General features: G+C 43.7%; 1 protein-coding gene across 1 annotated transcript in view; it reads right to left on the bottom strand.

The window, feature by feature from the left end:
• Positions 1–4,297: 4,297 nt before the first annotated feature.
• The window catches only part of SMURF2 (SMAD specific E3 ubiquitin protein ligase 2), a 141,231-nt gene continuing 130,449 nt past the window's right edge, over positions 4,298–15,079 (bottom strand). Inside the window, exons 17-19 of the mRNA XM_056851890.1 lie at positions 12,181–12,382; positions 10,884–10,959; positions 4,298–4,945 (exon numbers count right to left, since the gene is read on the bottom strand). Of these exons, the coding sequence (XP_056707868.1) occupies positions 4,846–4,945; positions 10,884–10,959; positions 12,181–12,382 (378 nt within the window). The 3' untranslated portion in view covers positions 4,298–4,845. The remainder of the gene's footprint in view (positions 4,946–10,883; positions 10,960–12,180; positions 12,383–15,079) is intronic.

Below are 15,079 nucleotides of genomic sequence, written 5' to 3'. Positions count from 1 at the left end.
TATGAAGTTAATAACTTGATCTGCTGCTTAGGCCTTAATCTTGTTTACAATGGCTGGCACTGAAAATATTTGACATTTTAAAAGATTTTTTTTTAAAAAAATAAAAGTTTGCTAGTTGCTCAAACCATTTGCTCAAGCCATATGTTCAAACCATTTCCCCCAAGTACAAATGACCTACAATGTATGACAAACCCAAGCGAGTTGATTTATAAAACAGATTAGCTCCATGTGGGAAGTTTAATGTATTCCTTTCCAAACTTGAATTCAAATGTGATAAGTAGTTTGGAACAACTTCTCTCAGGCACATTTTTCAAATGAAAGGATTATTGTCAATCATCAACTAGCTTCAGCCACCATGTTATGGTATTACAGCTACATAGCCACACTAAAAGCTAAACTTTCAGAAGATAGACTTGTGAATTTTTGATACATATCATTTACAAGTCTTTTCTTAAAGCTTGCTAAACTCTTGTTGGAAAATTTCCCCTATGATCAGTCAGTACAGTAGCATTAGAGTCGCCTTTTAGTAAAGCTAGTGTAACAGCAACTGAATTTAGAGAACAAACGAAGCATTGTAGCCTAATCCTGTCCACGCTAAAGTCTCTCGGAAGTGCTATCTATAACTGTACATTAGGACATGGTTGCTGTGATATAGCTGGTAGCTGAAACATGCCGTTACTAGTATTGTTGCTATGCTAAGCACAAGGAACAACATCTTACAGTACAGGAGGCATACTGCTGGCAGTAGTGTTGACTCAACACTGTAGAAGAAGTTTCCTATAGCTGGGGGTGGTGATGATGATAAACAAACTTTTATTTATATCGTACCCTCCTCCGGCCTAACAGGTCTTGCTACCAGTAAACTTAAGTATAAGCATAATTAACATGTGACCAGAGGTCAAAAACCTTACCATTTCAGCTGAGATGTATCATTACTAACTATTAGGAGCTAACTCTACTAAGAGTCACCTCCCCCCCCCCCAGTATATGAAGGTCACTTCTGCCCCCATTTTCTCACTTGCATTTAAAGATGAGGCAAGGATTTGGTAACTCTACAGGAAGTCAGATAACTTCATCAACTATTTGCCAGCCTTGTTCTCTGGCTACTGCATGCATCTCCTAAAATACAAGCATTCCTTTCTTTAAACACAAAAACAGCAACCAAAATTTTTTAATTATCGTTGATGCTGTGGCAGTGCAAACAGCATACTGTTTTATTGCTCAATTTCTGCATGGGTACATGCTTTTAGAAAAAACATTTTATACAGATGTTTTGTTAAAGCTCATATAACAACTTGGGTGAAAATACAATGAATATCAATGCTAAAATATTCTGCAATAAATACAATAGAAATGCAACTAAAACCACCTGTCAGTCTGTGGAATAAGTAAGAATCATACCAAGTATAAACTAATTTTAGCTATAGTCAAAAATCTTAGAATTTGGCAGAGTTGGAAAAACCTACTAATAAAAATAGTGTGTTAAGTACAGCAAATTGCACCTGTTAACTATATGATACAGTTTAAAGTCTGAAGCATTGGGGCCATGCTACATTGTGATGTATGTTATAGAAGCAAAGCTCTTACTTCTGTAATTCAGCCAACATAAAAGCACCAGTAGGTAACAAATGTAGCGTTGTGGCACAATCAACAACCTTGTGTGCTCTGGACTCTAATACAACACAATTTTGGTAAAAAATAAATCAATTTATGAAAACTGAAGCTATGTGCAAAAAATAGAATATACTGTACAAAGCACCATTTACAAAACTTTACACCTAAAAATTAAATCTGAAACGTAACTGAGTACTATTTATTTGAATCCTACCAAAATAGACACTCATAATGAAAAGAAACAACGTGGAAATGTAAGGGGCATTTCTCATAGTCATTTTATGCATATTCAGAATGAATGAACAAACAATATAGGAAGAAGGACATGGTAGAAATAAATATTCACATTTATATCTGGGGTGAAAATCCATGATCCAGCACAATGTTGGGTTTAGCATATGTCTGAAGGAAAAGTGGCATGGCTGTGGTATGACATGACAGAGAAACTTCTGTCAGATTGTGTGCTTTTCACGGTTATGCAGATAAAGGCACTCAGAAGACCCAACATTCAATTTGCATCAGGCAAATTTGAAGTAATGCTTTTATTTAGACTGTAACATTGAGCATTCACCAAGTTAGCCCTGTAATGATGAAAGGATCTCTGCAGTCTAATATTTTAAAACAGGAGGGTAATGGAGCACCAACTGAAAGAACTCTCAAAACTCAAGTTTTGGTATTAGATGACACCCAGCTTGTTTTCCCGTGGCCTGTAAAATGGATTCGATGTTAAGGCTATGAACCTGTACTTTTAGCAATCATTTACTGTTTTACTGATGTAATATTGTTGCTGTAAGATGAGAGGAGGCAATCGGTGGAGATGATAACATACAGTATAATCTGGTGTAACAGGAATGCATCTTTACATAGCATAATGGCAAGGTTATTTATTGTGAATTAATGCCTTGTACAAAAGCTGGTTCTCCAAGAAGCTCCCCTCACCAAACATGTAGAGAGCAGTTTGTGAAGAACACAATGACAGCTTTTGAAAGATCCAAAGAGTAATCTACACTATGCTGGGGTCCATTGGAAGATTTCATAGGGAACCTTACAGTTTGCACATATCAATAGGCATGAAAACCATCCTACCCCTTGCTTTTAACAGAAAGCTACTCCCACCCCCAGTTGAGTCAGTGCTATTCCTGAGGCCTAAATGAGCAGCTGAAGCAATTGGAGATAAGTCTCCAACTGCTCCAAAAAGACAGCATCCAACAGCATAGTACTGAAGCCAATCTATCAGTCAGGGCCAAGTTTTCAAATCATCCTAAAGTTTAAATACATTTAGAGTAACAGCTCAACTGCATGAGCAGGGTAAATGGACGTCTGATCCATCAAACAGCAACAAGTTATTCCTACTCCTTTTCCATACATAGTCACAGGCAGGCCATCTACCACCATCTGTTTTCCTACAGCAATCTAATTTGAGCAAAATTACATTTGAAACAGTCTTGTTTTGCCTACTACAGGAGCACAGAGTTCATTGTAACCAGTGCTGCAAATGGAAACCATAAAATTTATCCTCACATCTCAAGATTATATACCTTGCCATATCCAGTGCGACCAGTGAGTCTCCAGGATCAGCATTATTTATCAGCAATGGGGAAAGTGGTGAGTTTAGATGGTTTAATTATGATTACTATATCCTAGAAACATTTACTGACCCTTGCATCTGGGCAGAAAAGTGAGCAGCTGTGCTGTATGCGGCACTGAGATCCCTAGTTTTCAACACAGTTGAACAAGGTCTGGTTCACACATGCAAGATTTCCTTGTGACTGCATAAGGCACCTCAGACAAGTGCAGTGGCTATTGCGGAAACCACTGTCAGCAGTGCAGTGTTAACATTTGTACACTTACACGCTTGTTTTCCTTAATCACGTACAGTTTTGCATGTGTTGAACTAGCCCTTGCTCAAACACTACACTGACTTCTGCACTGGCACTTGCCTCAGAAACCATATACAATTGGAAGGAGAAAAACGAGGGGAGCTTGCATGTAATGAACTGCCCTTCAGCAAAAATCCCATATTGAAAGGTAGAAGAATTCATCACACAGACCCCATCAACAGTCCAATACATTTGCTCCAAATATGCTGTGTTTTAACTGTATGCGCAGTATGACAGTTGCTGACATATCCCTGCCAACGATACTGGAGCATCACACCATGTTTACATTTCAGATAAAAGCAGAGTTTCTGCAATGTCTGAGTCCATGGCATCATCTTTCCCCCCTTAGTTGTAGCCAACATACACCCAGAGTTAAAAAGAAAAAAGCTTGTTAACCTGTTAAGATTTATTTAGCAACTAAAACACAATGCTGCACTGAACACAAAAGTTTAGGTTGGTATGACATCCACAGAGTGTTTTGAAAGATGAACTGACAATCCTGCAGAAGGCTGTTGATATCATCAATGTACATTTAAGAATTTTAAAAACTGCAGCAATTCCATTTCAAATGGAAAGCAACTTAAAAAAACTCAAGTATTTATTTGCTTTACAAAAAAGATCATTTAAAAATGCAAAATGCCTAGAATGCTTTTAAAAAGGGGGTTTCCACATTTACCACAAGTACTGTACCAAATGCAGTGCAAGTTAACTGAAGAATCCAACAAGAGAAAAACAGGATCCAAAACCTGTAATTCATGCTTCAGAAATATAATTTTTTTTAACAAATACACTGAGAAAACAGAGAAAAATCACTCACTGTAATAAAACACAGTTTACTTGTAAAATGGCCTTAATTTAAAAGGGTAATGATGTATTCGGCCAGTTTTATGCAAAAATTAGAATCATCAAAATATTTTGTTTTAAAAAATAGCAGGTATAAGCGCTGTTCAGTTTCACATGTTTACGTATAGGCTGGAACATGACTTGTACCAACAACTGTATCTTGGACATGTGAGCATAGAAATCAAGTAGGCAAATAGATGAATCCCCTTTTACAAAAATAGTAGTCTTTTAAAGAGAAGAACACTGCTTAACTGTTGAAATGAAGGGAAAGTCAGTATTCTGTATGTTCAAGATACTAGTTTTTCATAGCAGCTGAATGATTCCTTGGCAGGAACCACAGGACATTGAATGAAGAATTACAAAAATTGTCCTTTCCCTCAGTAATGTCATAAAAGTAGAAAAAGGGGGTGAGGAGAGCTTCCTATATCTCAAGCATTTACTGTGTCATGGCTGGTGGGTTTTCTGTTTGACGGAATATAAATACAGTCCCAGGTAAGCCCATAAGTGTTCATTCCACTGCAAAACCACATGTTTCTTCAATGGCGGTTAGCAGCTTTTCATAAAGTTTCTCATAGCTTTCATAAGGAGGAATGTCTATTCGATTGAAACTGCAAGCAAAAAGAACAAAAGGTTGAAATATGCTTTCAAATGTAACAAAACTAATATAGATATATACCCTGCTACACCATGGTGATAAAAAGACTACTAAGTAGAAACTTACTAGGAATTTTACATCAGTATTCAAAAGCGGTTTGACAGCATTAAAACCATTAAACGCAACACCACAAAAATCAAAAGCAATCAAGTACAATTCACTGCCAAAAGCAGCAAAGAAAAGAGAACTAATGCTTTAAAAAGCTTTCAACCTGTTAATAGCCTTATGCAGCTACAGGAACAGACTCTTGTTATTATTTTAATACAATTCAATCAAGAGAAACCAGGGACTAGACCCCAATATGTGAAAAGGGTGCATATTGGCAGAGTTGACACGGATAGCAGATTGGATTACAGATCCAAAATGCAGAAATGTGGAAGTGGAATTAACTGATATTAAAGATGGGATTCACAACTATTTGTAGGTTAAGAAATCTTTAAAAACAATCCAAAAGCAAGATGGGGAACATATCTTGAAAGATGGACTACTTAGAATATGGTTTCAATGCAGAAATAGGATCGGTCCTTCAATTTCGCTACAGACATTCCCAGTGGATGCATATTGTGATGATGTTATACAAAGAGAAACAGAATATATAACTTTTGAGAATATCGTAGATATGGGGAGGTAAGATAAAAACTTGGCAAAAAAATTAAAGATGAAGGAAATAATATTCAATGGCTACTATATCATCAAGTGGTTTCAATAATGAAATTATTAGTTCTTGTAGGTTATCCGGGCTGTGTAACTGTGGTCTTGGAATTTTCTTTCCTGATGTTTCGCCAGCAACTGTGGCAGGCATCTTCAGAGTAGTAACACTGAAGGACAGTGTCTCTCAGTGTCAAGGGTGTAGGAAGAGTAATATATAGTCAGAAAGGGGTTGGGTTTGAGCTGAGTACTGTCCTGTGAAAGTAATGTGCTAATCATTGTCCTGTAAGTATCAAGATAATGTGCTAATGAGGGTATGGTATGTTAATATGACAACATTCAACACTAGCCATGCAGATTAGTTTTGGATTACACACATTAACAGATCCTTCAGGATACAATGGTTCCATATTAACATACCATACCCTCATTAGCACATTATCTTGATACTTAGAGGACAATGATTAGCACATTACTTTTGCAGGACAGTACTCAGCTCAAACCCAACCCCTTTCTGACTACCGTATTTTTCGCTCTATAAGACGCACCTGACCATAAGACGCACCTAGTTTTTAAAGGAGGAAAAAGAAGAAAAAAAATATATTTTTAAAAGTCCCGCTGCGTCTTTAAGAAAATATATTTATCTTTTTTTTCCTCCTTTTTCCTTCTCTTTCCCCACTGCCCCCCTTCCCGGGACTCCCGGGAAGGGGGGCGGTGGTGGTTTAAACTGCTCTGCGCTGCCTGCCCAGGCAGCGCAGAGCAGTTTAACGTCCGCACACACACACACCGCGCTTCCCGACCAACAGCTGAGAGGTTATTATGGCCAGGGCTGGGTGGAGGGATTACTGCACTCCACTTCCAGTTTCCTAGTCCTGTTCTGTGGAGCGTGCGCACAGCAGGGCTAGGAGGAAGGCTCCAGCCTCCCTTTCCAGGCTGTAAGCCCGATTGGGACCAGTCAGGCTTGCAGCGTGGAGGGAGGCTGAAGCCTTCAAAGCCCCACTGTGTGCACGCGCTGAGAGATCAGAGCGTGCGCACAGCGGGGCTTGGGGGAAGTCTCCAGTCTCCCTTTCCAGGCTGCAAGCCGGATTGGGACCAGTCAGGCTTGCAGCCTGGAAAGGGAGGCTGAAGCCTTCAAAGCCCCACTGTGTGCAGCGCTGAGAGATCAGAGCGTGCGCACAGTGGGGCTTGGGGGAAGTCTCCAGTCTCCCTTTCCAGACTGCAAGCCGGATTGGGACCAGTCAGGCTTGCAGCCTGGAAAGGGAGGCTGAAGCCTTCAAAGCCCCACTGTGTGCAGCGCTGAGAGATCAGAGCGTGCGCACAGCGGGGCTTGGGGGAAGTCTCCAGTCTCCCTTTCCAGACTGCAAGCCGGATTGGGACCAGTCAGGCTTGCAGCCTGGAAAGAGAGGCTGAAGCCTTCAAAGCCCCACTGTGTGCAGCGCTGAGAGATCAGAGCGTGCGCACAGCGGGGCTTGGGGGAAGTCTCCAGTCTCCCTTTCCAGGCTGCAAGCCGGATTGGGACCAGTCAGGCTTGCAGCCTGGAAAGGGAGGCTGAAGCCTTCAAAGCCCCACTGTGTGCAGCGCTGAGAGATCAGAGCGTGCGCACAGCGGGGCTTGGGGGAAGTCTCCAGTCTCCCTTTCCAGGCTGCAAGCCGGATTGGGACCAGTCAGGCTTGCAGCCTAGAAAGGGAGGCTGAAGCCTTCAAAGCCCCACTGTGTGCAGCGCTGAGAGATCAGAGCGTGCGCACAGCGGGGCTTGGGGGAAGTCTCCAGTCTCCCTTTCCAGACTGCAAGCCGGATTGGGACCAGTCAGGCTTGCAGCCTGGAAAGGGAGGCTGAAGCCTTCAAAGCCCCACTGTGTGCAGCGCTGAGAGATCAGAGCGTGCGCACAGCGGGGCTTGGGGGAAGTCTCCAGTCTCCCTTTCCAGACTGCAAGCCGGATTGGGACCAAGCAGGCTTGCAGCCTGGAAAGGGAGGCTGAAGCCTTCAAAGCCCCACTGTGTGCAGCGCTGAGAGATCAGAGCGTGCGCACAGCGGGGCTTGGGGGAAGTCTCCAGTCTCCCTTTCCAGGCTGCAAGCCGGATTGGGACCAGTCAGGCTTGCAGCCTGGAAAGGGAGGCTGAAGCCTTCAAAGCCCCACTGTGTGCAGCGCTGAGAGATCAGAGCGTGCGCACAGCGGGGCTTGGGGGAAGTCTCCAGTCTCCCTTTCCAGACTGCAAGCCGGATTGGGACCAGTCAGGCTTGCAGCCTGGAAAGGGAGGCTGAAGCCTTCAAAGCCCCACTGTGTGCAGCGCTGAGAGATCAGAGCGTGCGCACAGCGGGGCTTGGGGGAAGTCTCCAGTCTCCCTTTCCAGGCTGCAAGCCGGATTGGGACCAGTCAGGCTTGCAGCCTGGAAAGGGAGGCTGAAGCCTTCAAAGCCCCACTGTGTGCAGCGCTGAGAGATCAGAGCGTGCGCACAGCGGGGCTTGGGGGAAGTCTCCAGTCTCCCTTTCCAGACTGCAAGCCGGATTGGGACCAGTCAGGCTTGCAGCCTGGAAAGGGAGGCTGAAGCCTTCAAAGCCCCACTGTGTGCAGCGCTGAGAGATCAGAGCGTGCGCACAGCGGGGCTTGGGGGAAGTCTCCAGTCTCCCTTTCCAGGCTGCAAGCCGGATTGGGACCAGTCAGGCTTGCAGCCTGGAAAGGGAGGCTGAAGCCTTCAAAGCCCCACTGTGTGCAGCGCTGAGAGATCAGAGCGTGCGCACAGCGGGGCTTGGGGGAAGTCTCCAGTCTCCCTTTCCAGGCTGCAAGCCGGATTGGGACCAGTCAGGCTTGCAGCCTGGAAAGGGAGGCTGAAGCCTTCAAAGCCCCACTGTGTGCAGCGCTGAGAGATCAGAGCGTGCGCACAGCGGGGCTTGGGGGAAGTCCCCAGTCTCCCTTTCCAGGCTGCAAGCCGGATTGGGACCAGTCAGGCTTGCAGCCTGGAAAGGGAGGCTGAAGCCTTCAAAGCCCCACTGTGTGCAGCGCTGAGAGATCAGAGCGTGCGCACAGCGGGGCTTGGGGGAAGTCTCCAGTCTCCCTTTCCAGACTGCAAGCCGGATTGGGACCAGTCAGGCTTGCAGCCTGGAAAGGGAGGCTGAAGCCTTCCAAGCCCCACTGTGTGCAGCGCTGAGAGATCAGAGCGTGCGCACAGCGGGGCTTGGAAGGCTCCAGCCTCCCTTTCCAGGCTGCAAGCCCGATCGGGACCAGTCAGGCAAGCCCGATCAGGAGGAGCGGTGGGTCTTTAAACTGCTCCTCCGCACACCTCCCCCCCGCTTCCCGGTCCTGAGGCTCAGCTGAGCCTCGGACCAGGAAGCAGGGGAGGTTAAACTGCTCTGCGCTGCTTGGGCAGGCAGCACAGAGCAGTTTAAAGACCCCCCCCGCGCTTCCCGTTCCGAGGATCCGCTCAGCAGCTGAGCCTCGGGACCGGGAAGCGGGGGGGGGGGGAGGTTAAACTTCTCTGCCATGTGCTGGGTGGCTGGGAGGGGCCTTCCAGCTGCAGCTGGCGTCGTCCCAGCCGGCTCCCGGGGTGGCCGGCGCTGCATTCGCACCATAAGACGCACTGACATTTCCCCTCACTTTTGAGGAGGAAAAAAGTGCGTCTTATAGTGCGAAAAATACGGTATATATTACTCTTCCTACACCCTTGACATTGAGAGACACTGTCCTTCAGTGTTACTACTCTGAAGATGCCTGCCACAGTTGCTGGCGAAATGTCAGGAAAGAAAATTCCAAGACCACGGTTACACAGCCCGGATAACGTACAAGAACCAATGAACTCTGACCGTGAAAGCCTTCGACAATACAATGAAAGAATTGTTAAAAAAAGGTGAACTTTTACGTGAAAAATGACTTTTGAACGTTTAATAATGGGAGATTCTGGACATCTGCTAGGGAAAATCTATCAACTGTTGCTACAGTATGTAACGGAAACTGAACAAGTAAAGGACTGTGTGATAAAGTGGGTGCAAAATCTTGGAGCAATTATAGTGGGAGAATTTATGGTTGAAAGAAAGTTATGGTTAAAATAAATTAAGTTTACTGAATGTCAAATGTTGAGAGAAAACTGGTATAAAATGTATTTTATATGGTATATATCGCCTAAAGATATTGCAAAGGCCGGTAAAGGTTTTGATGGGAAATTTGGAAATGTCAAAGTAGAGATGCAACAAAATAGGTGGTGGACTTGTAAAAAAGCAAGAAAATATTGGTAAATGATGCATGATGAAATGCAAAGAATACTGAAAATTAAGTTTGTGTTAGATCCAAAATATATGTTGTTAAATATATGTTAAATATTTTGCCAGATAATATACCAAAAATATATAACGAATTATTTAAGTATATGGTGACAGGGGCAAGAGTGGAGTACGCAAGAAAGTGGAAAGCAGTAGATTATCCAGAGGCAACTGAATAGGCAAATAAATCAGCAGAATATGCTACTATGGCTAAGTTAACGTCCTCAGTGCATAACAGTTAAACCTCTGAGTTTTATGAAAAATGGGAAATTTTCCTTGATTATACAGCTGTTAACTAATAAAAATAGCAGAATGTAAGAATTTAAGAAATCTATTATAAGATATAAAAATATAATAATTCAAATAAGGTATAATCGAATTGAAATTATAGAGTAAATTCCCATATAATATAAGAATCTAATGTGTATGTTTGTATCAGTTGTGACACAGTATGTAAAAATGCAGTGTGAATGAAATGGCATTTGGAGAAAGGGATAGACTGTTGAAAAGTACCACAAAAACGTAACATGTAGAGTGAATTAATGACTAGACTGCTATCTGAAGAGGAGAAAAATGAATGGCAATTGGAAATCATTTGCCATTGCTGAAAATTTGGCTTCTGGATAATTAGAGGGGGGTAACAGTATGCAAAACCTAGGATTCAAGGCACCATTGAGGCCAAACAGATATGGTCCCCAGTGAGGAGTGAGCTGATGTATCTGTTCTGAAAATAGGTTTTTGAAAACTTCATTGCAGAATGCCACATGAAGGACAGAACAGCAAAATGGGTCAACTTATGTACTACTTACAAACCTGCAGTTTCTGCAAAAAGGAGCTCTCACACAATTGGCTTGTAACAGACCAATATATTGTTTTTAAAGTTTGAAAAATCACTTCCATCTTTAATTTCTTAAATAAATCAAACAGACTTTTACCCAAATTCCACTTTCTCCCTGTAGGCCAAAAGCAATACAGTACTGTGTCTGACTTACCATGTGTGAGCTTTTGGGAGGTTATTTGTGCTAGCATCAATCTGGTGAATTGTAAATAGTCTTGGACCAGCAGCACCTACAAAATCAGCATACAGTGAAGCTGCTAGCCAGAGAGTTAGAGAAGTAAGCAGTGAAAAGTGCCATAGAGAAAGGAGAATAAATACAGTGTAATAACAAAGAAGGTTTTCTTCCGGACATCTCCCATTTTGCAAATTGTTCACCTGAGACTTTCTAGGATACATTAGCAGGATGACTACTTAAAACCAGAACCTCTCCCCCTCCCATGCGATTCCAATTATGCAAATAGTAATATAGTCCTATATAGGAAGTGATCCACCAATAGCCACAAATGCACAGCTACATAAGAGTTCTCTATCTGGAGACAATTTCCTGTGGTTTCCCCATTGTAGCTGCTGACTAGTACACTTGATGTGTTTCCCAGTATCTTCCCTGTTTCAGCCCTCTGGCAGTCACCATTTCCCCTCATACTGGAGGAATTGTTTTTAATTGGATATCGCTACTTGGTATTAGATAGAGGGCTAGAGACTTCACTTTTTAAAAAAATGAAAGCTGGGAACTAGTGCATTATTGCACATGATTGTTATAAAGCTAATTAGAGCTAGCAATATCCATTGTGTGTATGGAGGGGAATAGTGCTGATGGGCAGGACTGGGAATATGTTGCATGTATGACTGGACTGCTACCTGAAGGGGACTTTTCCATCCACACAGCAGCCATCCTGGCTTGTAATTATCTTTCTGAAAAGATTGGTGTAAAGCTGGCTTTGGAAAGAACACAGAAAACCTAGGGGAAATTTGAGAAGTGAAAGAAAGCACCATGATACTGTGGAGAATGGGGGAAAACTGCTTTCGGATAGCATCCAAACCAGGGGCAGACATCCTGTCTGTAAGACCCCATGCAAAGCAGCTTCTTATACTCCCTCCATCTGTAGTTTCATGGCACATGCAAGCTTTTAAAACTCAGAACAACAGGCCATATTGGTATTTATATACAAACACAGATCTCACATACATCAAAGTTCCATCTGGGCAGAGGTATCACATACAATTAGGACTAGCTATTACCAATATGTTTCGGTTGACAGATGAATGTAAAAATATTCATCAGTTTGCTCATGAAAACTGCACAAACATGATATATGCATCTATTATGATTGTGCAATGTAAACTGATACAAAGCTGAATGTATATTTCAGAAAAGACAATTATTTTTACTGCATTTTGCCCAGAGACTGCTCCGCACCACAAAATAGGGCCTTTTTTAATGCATTTGCTACCTTGTAATGCTTTGAAGCCCTGCAGTGGCACTCTGGACGAGCCAGTCACAAACTGCAGCAGTCGGGCTCTTCTTTCTTCATCAAATAGCTCCACAGCTTTCCAAAACCACTTCACGATGTTGCTCTCTGGCGTGCAGTGTTTTAACCTGGTGTTGGCCTTCCAGTCATTAACATCTATCTTCCCAAGGCCACAAATTATGAGCTGCTCAGAAATCACACAGACAGTTAAAGATCAGTAGCAAAGGCTATATACATTCAAAATCACAAAGATTTCTGCTAGGAACAGGAAGCTGCAGGCTCTGGATGACACAGAACACTAAAGGGAGGATTATGCTAAGAAATAATGTGTGTTTGTGTGTGTGTGTGTGTGTGTGTGTGTGTGTGTGTGAGAAGTGCCATCAAGTTAATTCCAACTCATGGAGACCCTATGAATGAATGTCCTCCAAAACATCCTATGGTTAACAGTCTTGCTCAGGTCTTGCAAACTGAGGGCCGAGGCTTCCCTTATAGAGTCAATCCATCTCATAAGAACATAAGAACGTAAGAAAGCCCTGCTGGATCAGACCAAGGCCCATCAAGTCCAGCAGTCTGTTCACACAGTGGCCAACCAGGTGCCTCTAGGAAGCCACAAACAAGATGACTGCAGCAGCACCATCCTGCCTGTGTTCCACTGCACCCAATATAATAGGCCTACTCCTCTGATACTAGAGAGAATAGGTATGCAGCATGACTAATATCCATTCTAACCAATAGCCATGAATATCCCTTTCCTCCATGAATATGTCCACTCCCCTCTTAAAGCCCTCCAAGCTGGCAGCCATCACCACATCCTGGGGCAGGGAGTTCCACAATTTAACTATGCGTTGTGTGAAAAAATACTTCCTTTTATCTGTTTTGAATCTCTCACCCTCCAGCTTCAGCAGATGACCCCGCGTTCTAGTATTATGGGAGAGGGAGAAAAACTTCTTCCTGTCCACTCTCTCCAAACCATGCATAATTTTATAGACCTCTATCATGTCTCCCCTTAACCGCCTTCTTTCCAAGCTAAACATCCCTAAGCATCCTAACCGCTCCCCATAGGTCAGTTGCTCTAGTCCCCTAATCATTTTGGTTGCTCTTTTCTGCACCTTCTCAAGCTCTGTAATATCCTTTTTTAGGTGTGGTGACCAGAACTGTACACAGTATTGCAAGTGTGGTCTCACCATAGATTTGTACAAGGGCGGTATGATATCAGCAGTTTTATTCTCTATTCTTCGTCTAATTATGGCCAGCATGGAATTTGCCTTTTTTACAGCAGCTGCATATTGGGTCTTCCTCTTTTCCTGCTTCCTTCAATTTTTCCTAGCATGATTATCTTTTCCAGTGACTCTCGTCTTCTCATAATGTGACCAAATTACAATAGCCTCAGTTTAATCATTTTAGCTTCTAGGGACAGTTCAGGCTTGATATGATCTAGAACCCACCTATTTGCTTTTTGGGCAGTCCACAGTATCCATATCACTCTCTTCCAACACATTTCAAAGAAATAATAGCCACTAGGAAAGCACGTAGCCGCGACTTACTGGGGCTGCCCCGTTGCAGTCAGCTGGGCTGCGGCTCCGCTCCAAAAGGAGCTCCTGGGGGTGAGCGTTGCTGCTCTCGCCCCTGCTGCGTGGCCGGGTGTGCCTGCCCATTACCTCATGCCTTGCAATCTATTGCTGCTCTGGGGGGCAGGTATAGTAGCAGGTAGGCGTCAGAAGTTGATGACACAGGCACTCCCTCCGTCGCTCCATGTCCTTCGCCTATTTAAGGAGGTGTTGCCCGGCCACACAACCTGTTCCACGGGGCACCAGGAAGAGAGTGTGCAAGGCGGCAGGAATTTTGTGGACTGGTTTGGTGATCCGTCATCCATCACTTGGACATTTCTGGATTAACACTGATGTCCCAGACAGGGTTGACTTCACCAGGAAAAAAGTGCGCAGAGCTGTCAGCTGAGTTGTCCCCACATCAGTGGGGTGTGTGGTTATCCACCACCCTGGCATTTCCTTCTGGCAGTCTGAACTATACTGTCCCAATGGTGCGCACCTGTCTGACTGGGGGCAGGACCTCTGGCTCCATGGAATTCAGGATTCTATCCTTTGTTGGTAACAGCAGTAGGACCTTTGGCAGTTTTTTGGCATTGGGACAGGTCCAGTTTGGGGGAAGATGTGCCTGGGTGCCTGCCTTCCCCTGTTTGGGACCCCAATGAGGAGTCTTGGGATGGAGTACATCATCCCCAATGAGGAGTCTTGGGATGGAGTACATCATCAATGCTCAGCTCAGGGGCTGTCGCTAGCTCCACTCCCAGGTGGCGTAGGATCCACTCAGAGACTTATGTCCTAGTGGAACCACCCATATGCCACTCCGGTTGCTACCCCAACAGTTGGGCTGGGGTCAGTCTATCTATCAGATGACAGAGTGGTCATTCAATGCCTGGATCCATTTCTCCCTATGCCTCGCCAATGCTCCATCTGTTGTAATCAATAAAGCTGTGGCCTTTATATCCCAATAAATCATTGTGTATTCATTATCCTTCCTTTTCCTGGTGGGGCCGCAAATCACAGCATGAGATAAGTTTTATTCCCAACTGAGTAATTCTAATTTTGAATGCTGTATGGCAAAGAATATAAGGAGATTATTCTGTATATTCTAGAGAGCAAATATAGAAATGTGAATATATAACAGAGACGGCATCAACTCTTTCCCCCATTCCATCAAATTCTCAGAAAGCATTTTAACAGTGGTAAAGAATTTGCACTGGATACCTTAAAGAGATGACTGATTGATCTCTAATGGAGAGTAATGCATGTATCAATTTACCAGAAAAGACTGGATTCCAAAGGCCTACACAGACTTCTTCTTTGTCCAAGTCATACCCTAC

Source organism: Euleptes europaea, chromosome 1 (assembly GCF_029931775.1).
Source record: "Euleptes europaea isolate rEulEur1 chromosome 1, rEulEur1.hap1, whole genome shotgun sequence".
NCBI lineage: Eukaryota > Metazoa > Chordata > Lepidosauria > Squamata > Sphaerodactylidae > Euleptes > Euleptes europaea.
The sequence above is the reverse complement of the archived record's forward strand: the minus strand, read 5'-3'. Positions and strand labels throughout refer to the sequence as shown.